Below are 21,953 nucleotides of genomic sequence, written 5' to 3' on the forward strand. Positions count from 1 at the left end.
TTTATATGACCTTTTCTAAAGTGGGCGCAACATTCAGATGTTGATGAGCGTTATGTCAATGTTTTTTTAATTTAAAAATGCCGATGTAGAAAAGCTACCAAAACGGAGAAATGTACGTCTGAAGTGGCATTGATAGAAACTACAATATGGGCAAAGCCAAGGCTACACAGCCTATTCATAGCAAATAAATTAAACCGAGGGATGAAAAATACTTTGCCATTTCCCATGAGTCACATTCGTTTCAGTTTGTTTTATAATCATATAAAGGGAAACTAATAGAAACTTTTAATTAAAGCCCGACGGAGCCATCGATCCTGTGACGGATTCTCCCTCATGAAAGGCTGTTCTGTGAAATAACATCAGAATGGCCAAATCGTTTTCTCGAACATTTATCATAGTTACATAAGTAAACATGAAAGATGGTTGATTTTGATGTAATAATATTTGTATTCAGCTACATTTTTAACTAAATGATTACATTATATTTGTAATCTGTCTTAAGGTACCCACAAGTGCCTTTTTAAACTGCGTTTGATAAATGGCCTATATTTTTTCCTTAATGTCACAAGTATATGCTTCAGTGATTATGCTTAATATCCTAATTAATTATTCCGGAGTCGGGACTCTTTAAGTAGAACGTTAAAGGGTAACATCCTGAGAACTTCTCTGTCTTATGCTTTTATTTAAAAAAAACACTAAATCGAGTTTTTTCTATCCAAATCTACTTAAAACAATTTTTGATACATACTGTAGACCTACAGTATTACTGTTCTCAGAGAGCTGCTTACAAACATAACGTTTCACGAAAAGGCGCTGCTTATTCTATCTTTTTTCCGAGATGCATAGCACTGCAATGCCATTTTCTAAAGATTTACCGGAATTAAAACCTTTTGAGGAAAAAGAATATCACCTGTTGATTAAAGACCCCTTTTTCGTAATGATACTGGAATACTCTGTGGTTTCGGCTGTGTTATTAGAGAAACGAAAGTCTGTGAGTCTGTATCCCACAAGCTCCAACTCTCCATGTGAGGTGGGCTGGAAAGCCAGGCTGTCATATATAAGTGTTCCACGAATAGACCTTTGTGGGAGGAGTTCTTCTCCCGGCAAGAGTAGGTAGAGACGAGCACCTCCAAGCATCTTTACTGAGCCCGTGCTGAAGAACTCAGTAATGGGTGGGATGCAATGATGCTGAAGAGGCGGCTGAATGGAAAGCATCCGTCCAGTCTGCTTACAGTAGCATTCCTGCAAAGGAAAATGTTCCTCCACCACTGGACTCCATACAAGCATGGATGGGACACTCAATGTAACTGAGGCAACTTCGTTCTCTTGACGGTCCTGCAGAGCACCTAGGTAAGTAAGACACAACGCAGTATGGGCACTAGGTGCTTTAAAGTTTAAGCCTTTATTCTTAAACGATACTTAAATAATTGGACAATGGTGTCCATTAAGTAGTTGTGGAACCGCGCTAAATTCGTCCGGATTTGGTTTCTGTAATGGTATAGACCCGCATTGTGCAGTATGCTTGAGGGATGATGAAGGGTTGGGTCATTGAAGCATTGTAAGTACTGTACAACGCGAGACACGAAATGAAAAAAAAAAGTCTAAATGCATCGATGGACTACTAAATTGTTGAAAACTGTAAGACGTGAATGGGAGAGGGAGTTCAGTCGAGAAAATAAATAGTTGCATGTGTATTTCCTGAATACGCAAAACCGTGTTCACGAGATTCATCGATACCTTCATTAGTCAGTAATCTATGATTACAGCAGGCTGTGTTAACGAATGTTTGACAGCAGCCTTTTAGGCAAAGGCGTTGCGAGTCAACATTTCATTTGCTTCACGTTGTTCTGGCTTTGCGAGTTCAATTTGTTTTCTGTTGGTACAGAGAGAGAAGACTTCGCAGCGTTTCTCCTGGCGGGAGCCGCTGACCACCCAACTTCAAGAATGCCTGTCTTGGAGCAAGGAAAACCAACAGGCCGGAGGGACAGCTATGTAAATATAACTCTTATTTCTACTGTCATCACTCGGCGCCATTTCCATCGTTTACAGCACATTAATTAAAGGAGTAATACAAAATTACTTTACATTTCGATGTAAAGCTGTCTCAGTATCGGAAACCTAAAGGAATGCAACGTTAAAATGGGCAGAGACATCGAATTAATCATGCGATTTCATGATTCTTATTTTTTTGGGAGAGACTTGGAACTTGTTTTTTTTTTAGAAGTATAATGATAACAAAAGCCCAAAGGTTATTAGAGTGATTGTCTGCATGCACGTTGATACAATCTAATTTATACAGCCAAAGATTTTGTGATTTTACTTGTACAAACTTTGTTAATTATCTGAATGTCCAAATAAATGTCCAATAAGAGTCCTTTCATCAATAATGTGTTTGGGTTATACAGATGGTAGGTTTCTTACGTAGGTAAACAAAGATTTTCATTGACTTGTTTTACCTAGGATGGAAGTGACTATTCTATTCAAGGAACAATGATAACATTCTAACCACTCTGTGAACACACACAAGGCTAAGATGTTTCACCCTGAGCTGATTTTAAAGTTTTAGGTTCTATAAATCCTTAAAATTTGAAAAGAACCGATGCACCAAGTCTGTCATTTTTGCTTTGTTACATCAAAATCAGATGAACAAAATATACTGTAGGCTTTAAAAAGAATTTGAATGTTGCTTTCATTTCACACTTTTATGTAAGGGCATCTTACAGAAATAGATGGCAGTCTTAATGAGTTTTGGGAAAGTTTTTAGTGGCATTAAACTACTGTACACTTCATAAAAAGTAATAAGCTACTAACACTCAGCTATGTATTCCTAAATCATATTTAAATGAGAAATATATGACTTGTTAATTAGTGTTGTTAATTCTTATTAGAGGCTAGTTTTAATTTTGTTATTGGCTCAGTTGATATATTTCAGGTCTTGAATCATTTGTAAATGGAACTGCAATTCCAAGGCTAAAGTATTAACAAAGTTTGTAGTAGGTAATTTCAGTTAAAGGAGCTTTATATTAAAGAGATCTATAGGCCCAATTTTAATAAAAACAGAGGATTTCTTAAGTCACTTGTTTTCATTAACTCATAAAATGAACTTCTCTGCAAAACTTAACTTGAAAATACATTGATGTCTGACTTTGAACTTGATTTCTCCCTTTTCATAGCATGAAAAGGGAGAAATCCCACAATGCCTGCCATTGAGTTAAATTGACACTGTTTTTTTCCCTCTTTTCCTTATATGAAAACAACACAAATATTTCAATATGCTATCTTAGGAATTACAGTACTAAAAGGTATTCAAATGATATTTTTATGTATTCTTGGAAGTGTGCGGAGTTTATATTTTCTACTTCAAAATGGAAAAATGGAGTTCAGGATACATTTCGTTCCAATTTGCAAAAAATATTTTGGATTCCGTACTAGTTCAAGACTAACGATTCACTTGGATACCATCTTTAGTTCACTAAATCTTAAATATACCTTGTAACAAAAAATATGGTTCAAAGTAACTGCACCATATTGGTATTTAAATGCATTGAAATTACAGATTGATTGGGTCCTATTTGGCTGTCCTTTCCAAATTGTTGTAGATTTAGGACCATTTTTTTGTAGGGTCAGGAAACCAGAAATAAAAAAAACACTATATATTAAAAAGATACTGCTATGTGTTTAGGGAGAATGTGAGCCTGTCACTCAATATTTTCATTATATCTTAGAAACTTGAGAACTTTGTTTAAAGTATTTCAGATGTAATATACATTTAAGAGCATTAAAATACTATTCAACTTCTTCATTCTCATACAACACCTCATTACAAAGAACAGATATCCTAAAAATCTTTGAATATTGCTACTATTACATTATCATACATTATTGTTATGCCTTTAAATGCTAAAAAGAAAGGAAATGTGCTTGTTTTCATTGCATGTAAGTATCAAATAGTGAATATTGTTTCCTTATTTCTTTACTAACCAACTCAGCAGAAGCTATCCAGTATTTTCTGGACAAGAAAATGCTATAAAGATTTTATACATTCTGTAAATGTAGAAAACATTGCCAACAATCTGTTTGAGGCGCTTTAAATGCAATTAAATTACATTTTGGAACTGTAAAAAACAAGGTGCATTGCCATCGCTTTTATCATATTCCCCCAAGTTCCACACACATTGGAAGTATAATTAATTATGTATTAATTAACATATTACATCTGCAAATTAAAGGTTTTTAAATTTAAATAGAAATACATGAAAGACTGTTAAAGGTGAAGTAGAGTATGAGCTTAATTAACTGTATTTTTAGTTGTGTAGAAGACATCCAGACACGTTTTAACAGAGAACAAAAAGCAACATTTACCCAAAGGCAGAGGGAGCCGCACAATTATCCTCTATGGGTCTCTAAGCAGCATTGACTATAGCTCCTAGGTACAAGCTTGAAGAAAACAGTAATTATAATCATACTGGCTGTCTCCCCCCGTCTATTTAGACTATAGATCATTTTAAACAGTATGGTCATCTTTCTTTGGTAAGGTGTTGCCCAAGCTGCCAGTGCCATCTTTAGAACAGACTCTGGACATGTACCTGAAGTGTATGAAACACCTAGTGACTGAAGAGCAATTCAGAAGGACCAAAGCCATCGTGGAGAAGTTTGGGGCACCAGGAGGCATTGGAGAACTATTACAAACAAAGCTGCAAGAGAAGAGGGACAAAACTGATAACTGGGTGAGGGCTTTTAATATGATATGGAGTTTATGGATTAATATCTACATCATGCAGTTTCAAAAAGGCAATTTACTGTATATTGCATGACATCCATTCAATTGTCATGCATTCATCACAGATAATTTGCAATGCTAGTATGAATTCGGGGTCTGCATCATCTTTGTGATCTTAAAAACAACCTTAATTTTAATTGTTGATAAATACTAAAAGCAGTGTGTTGTAGTATTGTGCATAAAATAACACTTAATTGTCTAGGACTAATTATAGCCTTTATACCTTGATTATCTGGTGCATTTAATCACTAGGATTCATGTTTCTAAAAGCTAGCTATCTTGCGTGTATTGATCAATAATGAAGGTGACAAGATTTGGTGAAGGTTTGCACTGATTGAACACGTGCTCTGTGTCAAAGTAGACACAACATTGGTAGATGTTGCACAAAAAAGAAAGCAGAAAAATATGAAGGTGTGTGCCTTAATACAGTATGAAATCAATCACGCTAGCTTCCACTAAGTCCAATCAATCAAGACCACAACCATGCAGTCATCTGAGGATTAATTCAGTGAAATCTATCAAAAACCCTGGGCTGCAACAGTTCACTCACTCTCCCTCAAGACACCTAACAGCCCTGTAGTATTAATGGCCTTATTAATGGCCATCCATGAGACTTAAGGCTATTTCAACTCATCAAAGGTTTTTCCAGCACACACCTAACAATAGAAACACAGGTAATTCGTTTTGGGATCTCACTTAAAAAGGGCAAATGGGAGGGAGGTTATTATCATTCAGTTGCAAATAAGTATCCTTTCATTCTTTAGGTGTATGATTACTGGCTGGAAGATATGTACCTGAATAACAGATTGGCCCTACCTGTCAACTCCAGCCCTGCTATGGTCTTCCCTCCACAGAACTTCAGGGATCGAGGTGATCTTCTCAGGTACCAAACTCATGACAGATTGTGTGAGAGACATACATCAGTCTGTTCCTCCTGTATTGTTGGTGGTTTGTGAGGACATATGAAACATGACCCAAAAACACAGAAACTGTTATACTGACTAGTGATGCAAGTTCCACTTTAGCTCTCACCATCCATCTATTTTCCAAACCCCTGAATCCAATTCAGTGTTGAAGGGAAGCCAGAGGCTATTTCAGCAAACAACAGGCACAAGGCAAGATACACCATTGATGGGGTGCCAGTCCATCACATAGCTCTCAATACCTTACTAAGTGTGCATTATTTACATGAATAATTGCACAAGAGTGCTGAGTATTTGCTCAGATATTTCACAGTACTGCAAAGAGAACATAGCAACATAGGAACAAGTAATGGGTTTATTAATGGGTTTATTCCACGCTGAAAAGAGAAGAGAGAAAACACAACATTTCGACTGTGAAGCCTTCTTCAGGTGAGCACAATCCACTCTACATTCAGGCTACGCAGGCTGACGCAGCTACACACCTGAACTACTTTATAGTAACATGCTTTGTTAACATCTGTAAAACTGGTTAGTTTCAGTTATGAAAGTGAAAACAATTACACTTGCATTGAGAAGAAGTTGTTATTGAAAACTACCTTCACATACTGAATGTTTGTTTTAGAATATAAGATATGTTTTAAGTCCTAGAAAGTTATCTACTTACTGTTTATTGAAGACTCAATGATTATTTTCCAGGCAACACTGTACTGTATGTCACTGATATTCACTCCTGGTCCTACAGGGCCTCTGTCCTCATCATCCTCATTGAGAAACAGTGGTACTATACAACTGTTAAGTGGACAATTGATACAAATCAAGTCATTAAGAGTCCAGGGGGGAATGAAAGCCAGAAACTATGGTGACCTTCCAGGACCAGAAGTGAATGTCAGTGCTTTGTGCACTGAGAGAAGTGCTTATTAAATTAAATAACCTACAATCTGTATGATCTTTATCTACTTTATCTGTAGATAGCTAAATATCTTCTGAGATATATACAGTACAGCTTGTTTAATTGCCAGCAAAGGCTGTGTTGTCAGTGTTTTCCTATTGGTCTGGCTTTGTGTGTCAGAACCTGATAAATTAGGCAAGACATAAGGAATGATGTTTCTATCTGTGTTTTCTGTAACGTGATACAGTTACCATCTCTGTCACACAAAGAGCAAGCAGCTGCATATTCTTGTAATTTACCCACAATTAAATTATCTTTTCCACTCTGACAGGCAGAAAGGTGGAGGGAGATGCAACAATGTGTAGAACAAATGTACAGTCTGAAACGTGCCAGAGAGCTTCAGGGATAAGCATTTGAAGCTTTTGTTTCTGTGTCTTTTGAGATAAAATAGACGTGGTCCAGTGTTATAAAGAGTAAAGAGGTGTAAAAACAATGTCTTAAAGCTGTAAGGAGTTTTTTTTTGCTTTTTTTCCTGCCAGGTTTGCTGCTAATCTCATTTCAGGAGTGTTGGATTATAAAGGTCTACTTGATGCGTAAGTTCTTTCTCATTTTTTAAAAGGCCCCTAAAGGTAATACATGTGCCTCATCACCTGAATAACACCGAGAATTAACCTAAAAGTTGAAAATAAAGAGCTGCTAGTCCACAATGCACAGATAGGTGCTGTATGTAGACTAGCAGTAGGAATGTAACCTGGAGGATGCTGTGTCTGTGTGTCCCAGACATGCCCTGCCTGAAGACTATGCTCGAGGCCAGCTGGCTGGGACTCCGCTGTGCATGGAGCAGTATTACCGACTCTTCTCCTCTTATCGACTGCCTGGACAGAAGAAGGATACCCTGGTTGCCCAGAAGAGCAGTGTCATGCCAGAGCCTGAACACATCATTGTTGCTTGTAAAAATCAGGTCAGCATCCACGTGTATTGATAAAAGAGCAACTGGGTGTCATTCAGAGTCATCCAGTAATACTGAGCAAGGGCTAGGCACTCCCTGTCACACATTGTTATCACACTGTTAATCCCAATTACAGGTAGTTCTCTGCTACCTTCAAAGAAAACTATGCAACAAAATTTTCCAAGGTTTCCACAGAAAGATATGTAAAGCATATAAACACTGGTAAACATTTAAAAAAGTACAGTAGGTCAAATATGCATAAAGTTAGAAACAAGTTCTAATAGGTAGCTGTGTCAGCTGCAAAGGAACAGGTAAAGGTTTTTTCCACGCTGAAAACGGAAGAAGAGAAGCACAACGTTTTGGCTGTGGAGTCTTCTACAGGTGAACACACCTGAAATACACACCTGTGTTTCTTTTCTTCTCTTTTCAGTGTGAAATAAACCTTTACTTGTTCCAAATTCAAAACAAGTAGAGATAATTCCAAGCTGAAAAGTAGAAAGTAAAAAAAAAATTTTGACTGTGGAGCCATTTGCTGAGCATGCAGTTCTTCACATATGAAGAGGGCTTCACAGCTAAAATGTTTTATGTTTCTTTCTACTTTTCAGCTTGGAAATAACCCCTACTTCTCCATTTTCACCCAGCACTCACTGAAGCATCTACCCACTCGAACCTCATGTATATGATTATGCCAAGGACAATGAAATCCTGCAGATTCAACTGTTGTGTAATAAAAAATATACTTACTGATTGAGCCCTATTTTATTTTGCATTTCCAAAGTTTAATGCATGGAGTTTTGCATTAAATTTGCCTGAATAATGCATGAAAATACAGAAAATCCAGAAAATGCATGGAGTTTTGCATTAAATTTGCCTGAATAATGCATGAAAATCCAGAATGGGTAAATACAGTACAGAAAGCATACTTTGAGAGTCTAAATAAGTGCAAACCCTTCCCCTGGGATGTGCAAAACACAGAACTAAGTTATTGTTAATGTTAGAACTGAGTCATTTGTTTGTTAATATATTCACAAGACACGACATAAGAGTATTCAAAAATACTGGAAATTACCTCCATTGAAAGGTGTTGTTTTATGGCTGGCTATAAAGATTCTTGAATAATAAAATAATCGACTAAGCCTTCTGGCTTTACAGTTTTGGCTTAGAAAAAAGTTACAATTAAAAATCTTGATAATAAAATATTTGGTAAGTGAGATATTAGAAAATTTAAATCAACAATTAAATAAATAATCCTGACAATAGCTGCAGAAGTAATTTCTTTAGACTACATTTACTGCTTTAATACATTCAGGGACATTTTCGGGTGAAAGTATAAAGTACGTTCAGTCTAACATAAGCTGTTTTTTGTTTCTCGTCCAAGTTTTTCGTTCTAGATGTAGTAATAAACTTCCGGCGACTCAATGAGAAAGACCTGCTCACCCAGATGGAGAAGATCCTGAAGATGGCCGAGGACGAAGACGAGCGCCTGCCTCCGATCGGACTGCTGAGTGCAGATGGGAGGACGGAGTGGGCGGAAGCGCGGAGCGCGCTCATGAAGGGTGAGTGGCGACCCGTGGCGGCGCGTTGCACGAACACTTGACTTGAAGCCTGCAGGCCTAGCAATCAAAGTGGTGATCAGAAAATTATTATTTACAATTTTCAAATTATATAGTAATATATTGTATAATTTGTTATGTAATTATATAATATTGTTATGCTGGAAGTGGTGTTAGTGGGGCTAGCAGGGGGTTCCTGTAGTCTGTGTGGGTCCTAATGCCCCAGTATAGTGATGGGAGACACTATACTAAAAAAAGGCACTGTCCTTCGGATGAGACGTAAAACTGAGGTCTTGACTCTGTGTGGTCATTAAACATCCCAGGGCGTTTCGCGAAAAGAGTAGGGGTGTTACCCCAGTGTCCTGGCCAAATTTCCCATTGGCCCTTACCAATCATGGCCTCCTAATAATCCCCACTAATAGCTGATGAGCGTACTGGCGCACTATGTCCATCGCATCATCCAGGTTGGTCCTGCACATTGGTACTGGTGGAGGAGAGTCCCCATTAGCTATAAAGGGCTTTGAGTGGACTGTCCAGAAAATCGCTATATAAGTGTAAGGAATTATTATTATATAGCACCTTCCGTATACATAAGAGGAGAAGTTAAAAATTGCTTCAATAATAGAATTATTGCTGGAGGTGAATTTTAGGGCGAAACAGTGGTGCAGCGGTTAGTCCTACAATCCAAAGACATACTGGTGGGGTCATTGACTGCTGGGAAAACTGTCCCTGGTGTGAGTGTGTGCATGTTTGTATCTGCGTCTGTCTGCACTGCAATGGACTGTCATACTGTCCAGAGTGAATCCTGCCTTGGACCTGTTGCTTGCTGGGATAGGTTCCAGTTCACCTGTGACCCTTTATTGGGTAAAGGGGGTAGAAAACAGATAGACAAATGGTTGGCTGAACTTTAATGAGGCCAGATTGTGTAAACCCAGAGTGGACCTGAGGAAGGACACCAGGTTTAACACTCCTAGTTTTACAAGCATGGGATCATTAATGACTGTAGATTCAGATGACTGTAGTCTCAACCAAAGGACAGTATTCCAGGTGTACCTTAAATACTGTATATCATTTTAACTCAAGCTAAATGTTTTATATGGACATTTTAACAATAAGAATATTTTAGATGATCTTATACTGTAATTAAGTTTTGCTAGGCTCAAGAGGACATGCATACTTCAATTAGTTTTTTTATAGATGTTTATACAGTATGTTGTATGGTTTTAACCATATGTATAGTACATGCTAAACATAGAGGACCTGAATCCAAAGTATATGCAGTATGTAGTTTAAGAAGTTTTATATTTCCATGCTCACAAGTTTTAACATTCACTACAAACACAAACAGCTGTAACACAATGCATCTCACACACACTATTAATCAATGTATTAAACCTGAAACCGCAATGTGTGTTGGGATCCATTAGATTCCACCAACAGAGACTCTCTTGACATGATTGAGAGATGTATCTGCCTGGTGTGTCTGGATGACCCCACTGGGAATGAACTCACTGATACCAATCGAGCTTTGCAAATGCTGCATGGAGGAGGATATGACAAGAACAGTGGGAATCGCTGGTACGACAAGCCGATGCAGGTAAGTGGGATGTTTCCTCATAGACGAGACATGATCTGCCAGTGTTTGAAAACTCAAACAATCCAAAGAAGAATGTCTAAATGAATATCTGTGTTTTAGTTTGTCATAGGAATGGATGGCTCCTGTGGTGTTGTATGTGAGCACTCCCCATTCGAAGGAATAGTGCTTGTGCAGTGCACTGAGTACCTGCTCAAGTACATGTAAGTCATTTTAGAGAAGTTCATTAGTCATCAAGTTTAGCATTTGTGTTAGTTCTCAAATACAAACACTTCACTTTTCAGCATGGAAAAAACCTTTACTTGTTACTTTATATTGGAATTCCGCAGGTATCTCTGCATTCTCATCTTTTTATGATGCCTTAGCAAAGCAGATGCAGGTGACTTTGATTTGCAATCATGATGTAAAGTAAAGAAGATAGCAATGAACACCAGACAATCTTTAATGAGAAGTTAGAATGTCCATACTAGCTACTTACTCTCACACATATTTATGTAGCTTGCTTCTCTGTTTTTTATCTTCAGTTTAGCATGACCTGGCTGCTACTTTCCCCCTGCACATGGCTGTGTCCCAGCTACTAGGTCTCCACCAGCACATGGCTGCCTTGCTCTCCATTAGTTTAACTGTTTTTGAGAGCTCATTGGGCTTATGTCCTTCTGCTTCTTTCTCTGTTACTCTGGCCCTGCCCAGCAAAGGAGCAGCGGCCAAGCCAATAACATCCAACAGCCCAAAGACAGGAGATACAGGCAAGAGCTGGCTAAGGCACCTATGTTTAGCCCAAGAGAGTAGAAGCTAAAAATGGAGAGAAGCCAAATGCATTTCTTTAACTAGTTAACTCCTGCAGTGTAAAGAGAATTATTTGACAGAAATATTCCTCCACTGAAAATTGAAGGAAGGGAAGAGCTTCCATACTGTATCTGTTTGAGTGTGATACCAGTGTTTCTCCGGAGCTCCCCAAGCATTTTCAGTGAAGGTGCTGGTTCGTAAAGGCTGTACTGCTAATCTTGTATATCTTCAGAAGACGGGAAAGTCTCATTTGATTATTACCAATTCATTTAAATCCGAATCTCAGTTAAAAAAAAAATATATGGAAAATGAAAACCACGAGTGGTTACATACAAATTTATTGTATACAGTATATTGTATGTATCTCATAGGTGGGAGTATGGCTTTTCATATATGACTGTACATATATGTAATAAAACATTAGTCGAAATTATACCTCCCTAAAGAATTTTCTTTTAATAATCAAAGCCTTTTGCTTGAATATGATGCTGTGTTGTACAGGAAAAGCAGTCCTTCAAAGCTGGTCAGAGCGGCAAGTGTCAGTGAACTTCCTGCTCCAAGGAGATTACGCTGGAAATGTTCCCCAGAAGTCCAGGGGCTCTTAGCATCATCAGCAGACAAACTTCAAAGGTAGCTCCGTAAATTCCCCTCCCAGTTCTGATTCTGGGATGCATTACAGCATACAGGACAGGCATGAAGGCTTTTCTTGCCCATGAAACTACACATCAATCTCTTCATGTTGCCAGGGAACAAAGTTAGCTTGTTTTTCTGGTAGAATAAAAGCTTCACCGCTGTCACGCTAGGTGCCCTTGACAGATTAAAAGCCATATTTGTAAAGCCAACTGAGTTACTATAGCCCATTTTGAGTACACATCAAAAACTACTGCAAAAACTTCAGTGAAAAAACCTTTTTCTAACAGTATTACCTGGTGTTGTATAATACAAGGAGTAAAACAGAATTAAAGAATTTTAGGTGTTTATTAAAACCCTTAAAAACTGTTCAAGGTGAGCCACCACTTATAAAAACAATTCCACTTTATTATCTATGTATTGAAAGCAGTTATAACATCAGTGATGATGGCTCTGTCTTTTTTAAACAAAAATGCTGTTCTTTTTGTAGTTTATTTAAAAAAAAACAGCATGGCCAAAGTTTAAGTACATTTCAGGTTTGGAAATTACATTTGTAATGAATAATTCTCAGACTGATGTATGTGAACATAGAATCTAAAAATGCAGAACCCTTAAGAGGTTCATTGAATGGATGACTTCTGACATTCATTTTCATGTTGTATAATTCAGTTTCATGCTGACATTTTTGCTGGTTGATCTGCAGTTCTAGAGCCCTATTTTGAAATAAACGTTTTTATCAAAGTCATTCTTTGTTAGTTACTGTATAAATAATCCATTTCATTTGACTTCTCAACCCTAATTATCATAACATATATTAAAATCTATGACATATTTACATTGCCACTATTTTTTTTAAACAATCGTGTTTATTATTTTAATACTTTGCTGTTTTTTCTTCTAGGTTGGTGAGAAACCTGGACCTGAATGCATATACATTTAAGGTTTATGGCAAAGAATACATAAAGAAACAGAAAATGAGCCCAGACGCTTATATTCAGGTTGCTCTGCAGCTAGCATTTTACAGGTAAAACATGTTTTTAAATTTGACTGGTGTAATAATAGCTTTTATTTCAATGATTTGTCAGCAAAGCATAAAATTAAGAAGCATTTACCAAGTAAAAGTTATATTGTGGGATGTATTCTTATAGAACGTATAAAAAGTCTACACACTCTTACTGAATTTACAGGTTTTTGTGATGTAAAGCCAGAAATCAAGATAAATCATGTCAGACATTTTTCCATCTTTAATGTGACTTTGCAACCCAAAAAATTCAAGAGAAAAACAAATAGATAATTATTAGGAAAAATAATTTAAATTTAAAAACCTACAACACCCTGGTTGCATAAGTGTGCACCCCCCCACCCAACTAATACTTTGTGGAAGCACCTTTTGCATTTATTACAGCGGTCTTTGTGAAGAAGTCTCTATCAACTTTGCACACCTGGAATTTGCAATTTTATCTCACTCTTCCTTGCAAAAAAGTCCAAGCTCCTTCAAATTGCCAGGGGATCTCCTGTGCACAGCCCTCTTTAGGTTATTCCACAGGTTTTCTATGGGGCTGTGGTCTGACTGGGCCATTCCAAGACTTTGATCTTCCTTTTCTGAAGCCATTCCTCTGTTGACTTGGATGTGTGCTTTGGGTCATTATCATGTTGGAAGGTGCAATTCCTCTTTATTGTCAGCTTTCTGACAGAGGCTAGCAGGTTTTGTGCCAAAATATCTTGATATTTGGAGCTAGTCATGATCCAATCTATCTTGACTAGAGAGCCCCTGTCCCAGCTGAAGATAGGCGGCCCCAAAGCATGATGCTGCCACCACCATGCTTCACAGGATGTATGGTGTTCTTTGGATGATGAGCTGTGTTGTCTTTGCGCCAAACATATCTTTTAGAATTAAGGCCAAAAAGTTCAAATTTTGTCTCATCAGTCCATAAGACATTTTCCCACATTGTTTGGGGTGATTGAATGTATTTTATTGCGAAAATTTAGATTGTCTTGCCACCCTTCCCTATAGCCCAGACATGTGCAGAATTCAGGAGATTGTTGTCACCTGCCAGATATTCCTGCAGCTCCTTTAATGTTGCTGTAGGCTTCTTGGTAGCCTCTGATAAGTTTTCTCCTTGTCCTGTCATCAACTTTGATGGGGTCATCCTGATCTTGGCAATGTCCCTGTGGTGCCACAGTTTCTCCACTTATTGATGATAATCTTCACAGTGCTCCATGTTACATCCAATGCCTTTGATATTCTTTTATACCCCTCTCCTGATCGGTACCTTTCAACACTAAGATCCCATACAGTAGATGTTTTGTCAGCTCTTTGCGGAGCATGGCTATCCCAGTAGGATGCAATCACAAAAGGTTTCAAGGAAATCTTACAGGAACAGCTGATTTTTAATTGGGGTTACTCAGAAACACTTTCATTGATGGCAGGAGTATGCTACAGTACTTACCTTTGGACATGATTTTGAATGTGACTGGTTAACCCTGAACACAGCTACAGCACCCATTATAAAAGGGTGTGCAAACTTATGCAACCAGGGTTTTTTTATTTAAATTATTTTTCCTAATAATTATCTATTTGTTTTTCTCTTGAATTTTGTTGGTTGCAAGGTCACATTAAATATGGAAAACTGTCTAACGTGATTATCTTGATTTCTGGCTTTCCATCACAAAAACCTGCTATTTCAATAAGGCTGTGTAGACTTTTTATGTCCACTGTACAGTACATATTTTGCTGTGAAAAAAGATCAATCAGCCATTTGAAACACAGTAAAATTGGCTGTAGTTGAATGCAGAAACAATATTATTTTTATTTACATTATTGCATTGTGTTGCAGTGAGCCATCACACCTCGTAATCAAGCAAGCTTGATGGACCAAATGGCCTGTTGTTCATAGCCTTTCTTATTCTTGTAATTTTTCAGTTACTGTACATTACAGCCTAACAGGCTTTCAGCATAGACTAAGGGCTAAATGAATAAGAGTAATAAAAAAGATCTGTGCTATCTCAGAGCATTTAAGATGTAGCACACTCGTTGCCTGCCTTCCTTCTTGTTGCCGATGTGCACAATATGATATGAAACAAAATTAAATAATGCCTTAAGAATAATGCATCACTGCTAAACAAGTTAGCGCAGAATTAGAGCTGAAGGCTGCTTGTCTTTATTATCGTTTGTGCAGATGTCATGGAAAGCAAGTGTCAACCTATGAAAGTGCTTCCATACGCCGTTTCCGAGAGGGACGAGTGGACAACATCCGTTCTGCTACCGCCGAAGCCCTAGTGTTTGTGAAAGCAATGACTGATGGGAAGACGTCTGTCCCTGTAGGCCACATTGCTTACATTGTCCTAATTAAGCCTCTGATCTTGCTCACTAGCTTGGTCGTTGTTCTATGAAATTTACATTTGAATTTAAGGTGTAATACTGTATATTACTGCACACCTTTAGATCTCCCTCTGTATATGAGGGTCTAACTTTTTCTAGAATGCAAAACTTACTACTTCAGTATGTACTCTGGGACAGCATCTACTTTAGACTTGCTTTTTAAAAATATTATTTTTTTGTATTTTATCTGTGTGTGTAATGTTCTTACAATTCCAAAATATTACAAAAAAGAAAATATCAACATGTTATTGTTATTATTATAATATCAACACAATTTATTAAATACAGTATGCTATAGATTATAGGTTTGCTTGTTTAATAGAACCAACATTATTCTCGGCAGATACAACAGAATATCAGAACAAGAAGAATATCATCTGAAAATGTTGTGCTTATACAAATAATTCTGTTCTTAAATAATTTCTGTATTTTTATTTTTCTTTTTTTCTTGACAATCCATTTATCCATTTAATGATTCTGCCTTTTGGTCTAACTGGGGTACGGAAACTGACTTGTACTTATTTGTCTAGGATTCTGATAAGATGCAGAGACTGTGGGATGCAATTAGCACACAAACCAATTATACTATCCTTGTGAGTATTATGAACATTTCCTCTGCCTGTACGATCATTTCTCTTCATAATAATAATGGTGGTTTTTGAATCCAAACCAACATTTTTCTTCTATACCAGTCATGTTGTTTAATGCATTTTAAGGACATAGGTGGGATATTTATGACGGAAGTCATTTTGAAATCAAATTAAAAGTAGAAAGTCGTAACCATTGACATCCTAAATTGAAAACGGCCAGAATTTTATCTTTTCAAAACTCTTCAATAAAACTAATACTATTAACTTAATTCGAGCTTCCTGCACATTCTTCTAGGCTATTACTGGGATGGCAATAGACAATCATTTACTTGGACTGCGAGAGGTTGCTCAGGAACTGAAAATGGAAAAACCGGAGATATTCATTGATGAAACCTATTTAATAAGCAATCGCTTCATCCTCTCAACTAGTCAAGTGAGTTAATTTCTATTAATGTTAATTATGATTGACAGTTCATCATCACTAGGCATTTACAGTAAGCAGCAGTAGGACTGGGACGGTGCTGTAGCTCTTCCTTAAATGAAAATTTTTGTGCTATCAAATTCTTGTCTGCCTCTCAGGTTCCCACCTCTGTCCAGATGTTCTGCTGTTATGGTCCTGTGGTTCCCAATGGCTACGGCGTATGTTACAACCCCCAGTCAGACCACATTATCTTCTGCGTTTCCAGTTTCAAGGACTGTAAGGAAACCTGCTCCACCAAGTTTGTCAGGGCCCTGGAAGAGAGTCTGGTTGAGGTGAGGGACCTGTGCAGTAAGTATAACAAAGCAGCCAAGCCCACCAGTCTGAAGGAAGGAGCTGCAAAACCTGTTAAAAATGGAAGCAAGCCATAATATTAAGCAATACTAAGGGATGATCTGTTCATTTTTCGGTTCACGGATACTGCAGATCATTCACGAGTATCAAGCTAAAATGTCAACAAGTAAAAGGTCGCTCTTTATATTTCTTCATTAAGGCAACATACATTTTAAGTAGTAAACCTAATCCCCTCTTTATTGTGGGGCATTCATCATATTTTAAAACATATAGTATATTTAATATTGTGAGAAATATATTTATCTAGCTATAGGTTATTTTATTACACATGTGATTAAAAGTTTAACTGATGCAACAGAGGTAGTTTTGCTGTATTATCACCATTCAAAAAGTGTCCAGCACAGCAGGATCTGTGTCAACATTTCCATGACCTGGATGTGAGCCCAGGGCACAAATGATGGAAGAAACCCATTCAAATTCACGGCGGGCGTTTGTGTGAGCAGGGGCAGGGAAATCAGTGTTGTCAACTTTGACTTCCAGCAGGACTGGATGCAAAGGCACAACAATGTTTAACACCAATAATAATTGTAATGAATGAGTCGTTCCCTGTATTTATTGTACATACCGCTTTGCATCCCTGACAGTCCCACAGCGCTTCGCTTTCCAAACTCTATCTGCCACTGTAGTGTCGCCCCACCTTGGTGTGGCCCTCTACCGCAGATGAGGAGGAGAAACGAGAGATTATCCTCAGATGAATTAAGTGAGGCCAGATTGTGCAAACCCAAGTGGGAATTAACCATGGCACTGTGGTAACACCCCTACACTTGCAAAATGTGCTATGGGATCTTTCATGACCAGGTGGTCCAGACCTCAGTTTAATGCATCATACGAAGAACAGCGTTTCCCGTAGTGTAACGTCCTCACTCACCATTCTTCTGGGGCCAGAGCCCTTTGGATCACTTCCCCCCGCTGCCTTAAGTAAAGTATGGATCAATTATTCTGTTAGGATATGTTAGAGTATGTGATGTGAAACCGAGGTCTTGACTACCTGGTCGTTGAAGAGCTTCTCGGCTTGTTTGTACAGTACCTAGTTTACATCTAACTGGGGAAGGTCATGCCAGATTGTCTGTGGCTCTGCTATTATGAGAACATTTAAATCTGCAGGTGGGCATGTTAGGTTTCCTGACACACGTCCTGATTAATGCAGGGGGGTTCTTACGAATTCAGTTCAAGATCAATAATAAAATCTTAAATGTCATTTCACTCCTCATGCTCGGTAAAGTGATTATCTGTGGTTAGTTACCAACACATTTTTTTGGAATACATTTACTGTAACTTGTGCTGTTTTCATCATTTTCCCGAAATTTTAATGTGAAAAACAAATTCTGTCAATATTTTAAAAATGAAAGCATGAATATAGTATATTATACAGAAACTGAAAAGCGCTATGCACCCATTTTCAAAAACACAGACATGTTTGTCAGCAGTTTCTGTTTTAGAATCAAGTCCCTTGTAAAATAATTAGTGCTCCACTAGTTATAACAGAAAAAAATTAGGTTACCAAAGAATACAGAATATACTGTATTATCAATAGGGTAAGAGCCAATAGGAGATATACATTGCACTTTTATGTACAGTAACATAGAATTGTAAATATTGTCTGAGAAAGTTAAATAAAAAAGAATGTAATATGTGAACTTTAAATGAAAGTATTGCTTATCAACATATTTATGAAGTAAACTCTATATACTGTTTGTGTCCTATAATTGATATTCTGTGAGTCCTCCATACATAAAACATTTTTAATTAACATAGAATAATTATTACCTCATGGAGCCACTGTTAAGCATGAAATAGAACTTAATTCATGGCAATATTAATTTTATATGCATAATTTAAATAAGTATCTGCACTAAATTCCTTTTGTATGTAGTGGTGTGAGTTCCACTTTCAATAATTACATGTTACACTTGAAATAGAATGTATTTTAAGTTTTATATACTGTATTGTGTTTCAATAGTAGTGTCTTGTGCAATAGTGAGAACAACAGCTGAAATGAAAAAGGTGAAGAACAAACTATACATTAAATTTGTAAAATATTTTACTTTCTAAGAGATAAGAATAGTGTGAATTCACTAAATGTGTATTGGGTATAGAGATTTGTTGAATGAGACCGTGTACATGAATGTGTGTCATATTTCTATATATATACACAGTACATATTATACACCTATGCAATATATAAGAAAACATAAATAAACTGAGAACAATATGTAAACTAAGTATGGCAGTATAAATGCTAAGCCAATAAATTCAACTTCTAACTTTTTGTGCAAACAGTTTTTAGCACACAACATAATCTGTATTGTATTCATCACTGTGCTGGCAAATAGCTCACAAATCTTGGATTTATGTAATGTCTACATTTTATAACTCAGTTACATTAAGGAGTAGAATGACAAAGCTTGTTTTATATTTTTTGTTTATATTATATGTTTTATTTTATGCCTAAATGTCATCTAGATAAAATATGTTTAGTGGATTAATAAGGGTTTATTACTAGTACTTGTATTTTATTCCTTAAGTGGTTTAAAATGTTATTAGTTTTAAAATTCATTTATTACTAGCAACTATAATAACCAGAATTACTGAAAGATTTTACCGTGCAAGTCATGTTTAAAATGTTTCTGTTTAAAGGAGGTGTGTGGCAGACAAAGTAAAATTACAGACAAAGTAAATATATTACTATAATATATCTCTGTTATTAATAGGGTGACTTTATGCTCACAAGGACACTTTGAGACAGGGTGGGAAATTGAAAATTAGTGATTAATTTTGATCACCAGTTTCACTATTCCTGCTAGTAGTCAGATGGTGTGAACAACTGAACAATGTTACTGATTTCTTTGAAAGCATCATTTCCAGTCAGGTTTTATTGATCAGGATTGCCATTTTACTGGACACAGGCATTAAGCAGCAATTTTCTTCTTAGGAAAGAGTAATGCCGAATTTAATTTAATTAAGGTCTTACACTTTAGGTGCAGTTTTAATTACTGTCCTACGTGTCCTGGGGAACATGGAGTTATGTAGTTTTCCTAGTTCTCAGCCACATTAGAACCTATTGTATAACAAAGTGTAAACAAATGCCCAGTTTCCACTGAAATATCCAGAAAGCTACTGTACTTGCAACAAAATGTGTTGTCTTAATTCCAAAACACATAGAATGAATAGTAAAAAATTGAAAATAGGTTTTATTTACTTCTAATTCCCAGACCCTTGCACATATCTTAAAAAATATGTACAAACATCACATGGAGAGAGAAAAAGAGCAGAAGAAAATAGATCACTATTTTGTGCAAATCAGAGGGCTACTCAGTCAACTGCAGTATACTGTATGAATATAACGAATGCTCCCATTGTTATATCTGCCCAACTACGTCATAAATAATTAACATAGTGTCTGAAGTGAAAGGGACTGTCCCTGTAATGCAGTGGAATGGAGAGCCCACAGGGTGAACAGCCCTGATTTTAATTGGCAAATTTTACTAACTCAGTGCTATATACACACAGTTTTGCTGCTACTGTATGTGGGTGTGGGAGTTATGGTTAGCTTTATAACAGCAGAATGCAGGGCTGTAATTGTTATAGTTGCTTCTCACATTTTGCCCAATTCAATGATGAGATGATGAGAGATAAACTTTCACCCCCAATAATTTGTACTTTTGTACAAAAGCGGGAAAAGAGCAGTCAGTAAAAGATCTCTACAGCACCTGAGCAGCACACTGCACATCATTTAAGTTTCAACATGCTATAGGCCGATATAATAGTGATATGTACTGTAAAACATCTCCAGGATCCCCTGACCAACACCCTCTGCCAATATACACACATCCTTCTCCAGAAAATGACATTTATAGCACAACCACCAGCACCACATGAAGTCTACTACAGGTCAACCTGAAGGCTTTGAACAACTAGGCTTAAACAATTGGAATTGTGAAGATATTTACATATTTGTAACTGGGGGGCATGTGTGAAGATGCTGAAAGCATCACCTCTATCTTCCTACTGCTGGGGGTGAAATCTGGATGCTTGAACGAACAAACAAATTGCTTGACTTAATAGAAGTTTGTCTTTCCAAGGCAAAAAAGTCAGTAATATTAATTTAGCCCGCTGCTTAGATCCACTGGGATCCATTTAAATTGAACTTATTTTCACAATTATTTATTTGTAAGGAGCCGAGTAATAACCCAGTTATAATCCAGTTAATAATCCATAATGTTTCAAATTAATGAAATACTGTATTTCACGTATTTGTAAACTTTAGTTCACTCTAACATGATATTTTTGCTACATTTTATTTTTTTACTGTAGATGACATGAACTGAAGGCTGTATTTTAGTAAGAAAAGTATGTGAAAGTAATGTTCTTTGTACTGTATGTTTTATGGCAAATATTGTCTGAAATATTAGATATTATATATTGTTATGTGGTGGTCTTAAAATATTACTGTACTGTAAAAATAAACAATGAAGAGCTGCATCTCTTTTTGTAGTCATTCCTGAGCCTTAAAACTTTATTCATTTGTAAATTGCAACAGTTGGTAAGTGTCACGCTCATTACACCTAGAGGGCGCTCAACGTTCCTTCTGTCCCTAGTTTCCTGTGATTATTCATGTCTTTCTGGTGTGTCTTGTTGTGTAGCCTATTTATTTCCTGCTTCTGCTCTGCTACTCGCTTAGCATTGTTGTTTAGATGTCTTGAGACCTGTCCTTGGCCTGAGGGCATAGGTTCCTATACGGCCTCTCCCGAACGGGCTAACCCCCGTCTCGCCGCTACGCATAGGGTCTTAATCGCTCTCCAGCCATTCAACGGTTCGACCTGTCGGACTTAAAGTACGTGACAGTAAGAGAAGTTGTACTGTTGAATATCCTGACTCTGTCAGTCTACAAACAAAATATTCCAAAACCACAGTTAACCTTTTATTGAACTTGACACTTTAAAGGGAATCGAAAAAAATGTAATTGTTACCAAAAAATACACACAGTACTGTATATGACAGACAGTGGGGCCTATAGTACTGTAAATTAACCTTCCTGCCTTGCA

The 21,953-nt window shown here is 37.0% G+C and overlaps 1 protein-coding gene across 1 annotated transcript; it reads left to right on the plus strand.

Moving 5' to 3' along the window:
* Positions 1-1,105: 1,105 nt before the first annotated feature.
* On the plus strand, positions 1,106-21,384 carry chata (choline O-acetyltransferase a). The gene is made up of 15 exons (XM_006630358.3): positions 1,106-1,350; positions 1,886-1,992; positions 4,536-4,727; positions 5,545-5,663; positions 7,132-7,185; positions 7,373-7,553; positions 8,920-9,097; positions 10,522-10,691; positions 10,791-10,891; positions 11,976-12,104; positions 13,006-13,128; positions 15,284-15,425; positions 16,017-16,079; positions 16,372-16,509; positions 16,656-21,384. Exons 2-15 carry the CDS (start codon positions 1,945-1,947, stop codon positions 16,923-16,925), a joined length of 1,908 nt encoding a protein of 635 aa, XP_006630421.2. The 5' UTR covers positions 1,106-1,350; positions 1,886-1,944; the 3' UTR covers positions 16,926-21,384.
* Positions 21,385-21,953: the final 569 nt, after the last annotated feature.

Source organism: Lepisosteus oculatus, chromosome 4 (assembly GCF_040954835.1).
Source record: "Lepisosteus oculatus isolate fLepOcu1 chromosome 4, fLepOcu1.hap2, whole genome shotgun sequence".
In the NCBI taxonomy this organism is placed as follows: domain Eukaryota; kingdom Metazoa; phylum Chordata; class Actinopteri; order Semionotiformes; family Lepisosteidae; genus Lepisosteus; species Lepisosteus oculatus.

Excerpts from the sequence above, each read along its gene's own strand:
- chata (XM_006630358.3), top strand. The coding sequence starts at position 1,945 with ATGCCTGTCTTGGAGCAAGGAAAACCAACAGGCCGGAGGGACAGCTAT. Across the intron at positions 4,728-5,544 it reads GGGACAAAACTGATAACTGG|GTGTATGATTACTGGCTGGA; the intron begins GTGAGGGCTTTT and ends TTCATTCTTTAG. Across the intron at positions 7,186-7,372 it reads TATAAAGGTCTACTTGATGC|ACATGCCCTGCCTGAAGACT; the intron begins GTAAGTTCTTTC and ends TGTGTGTCCCAG.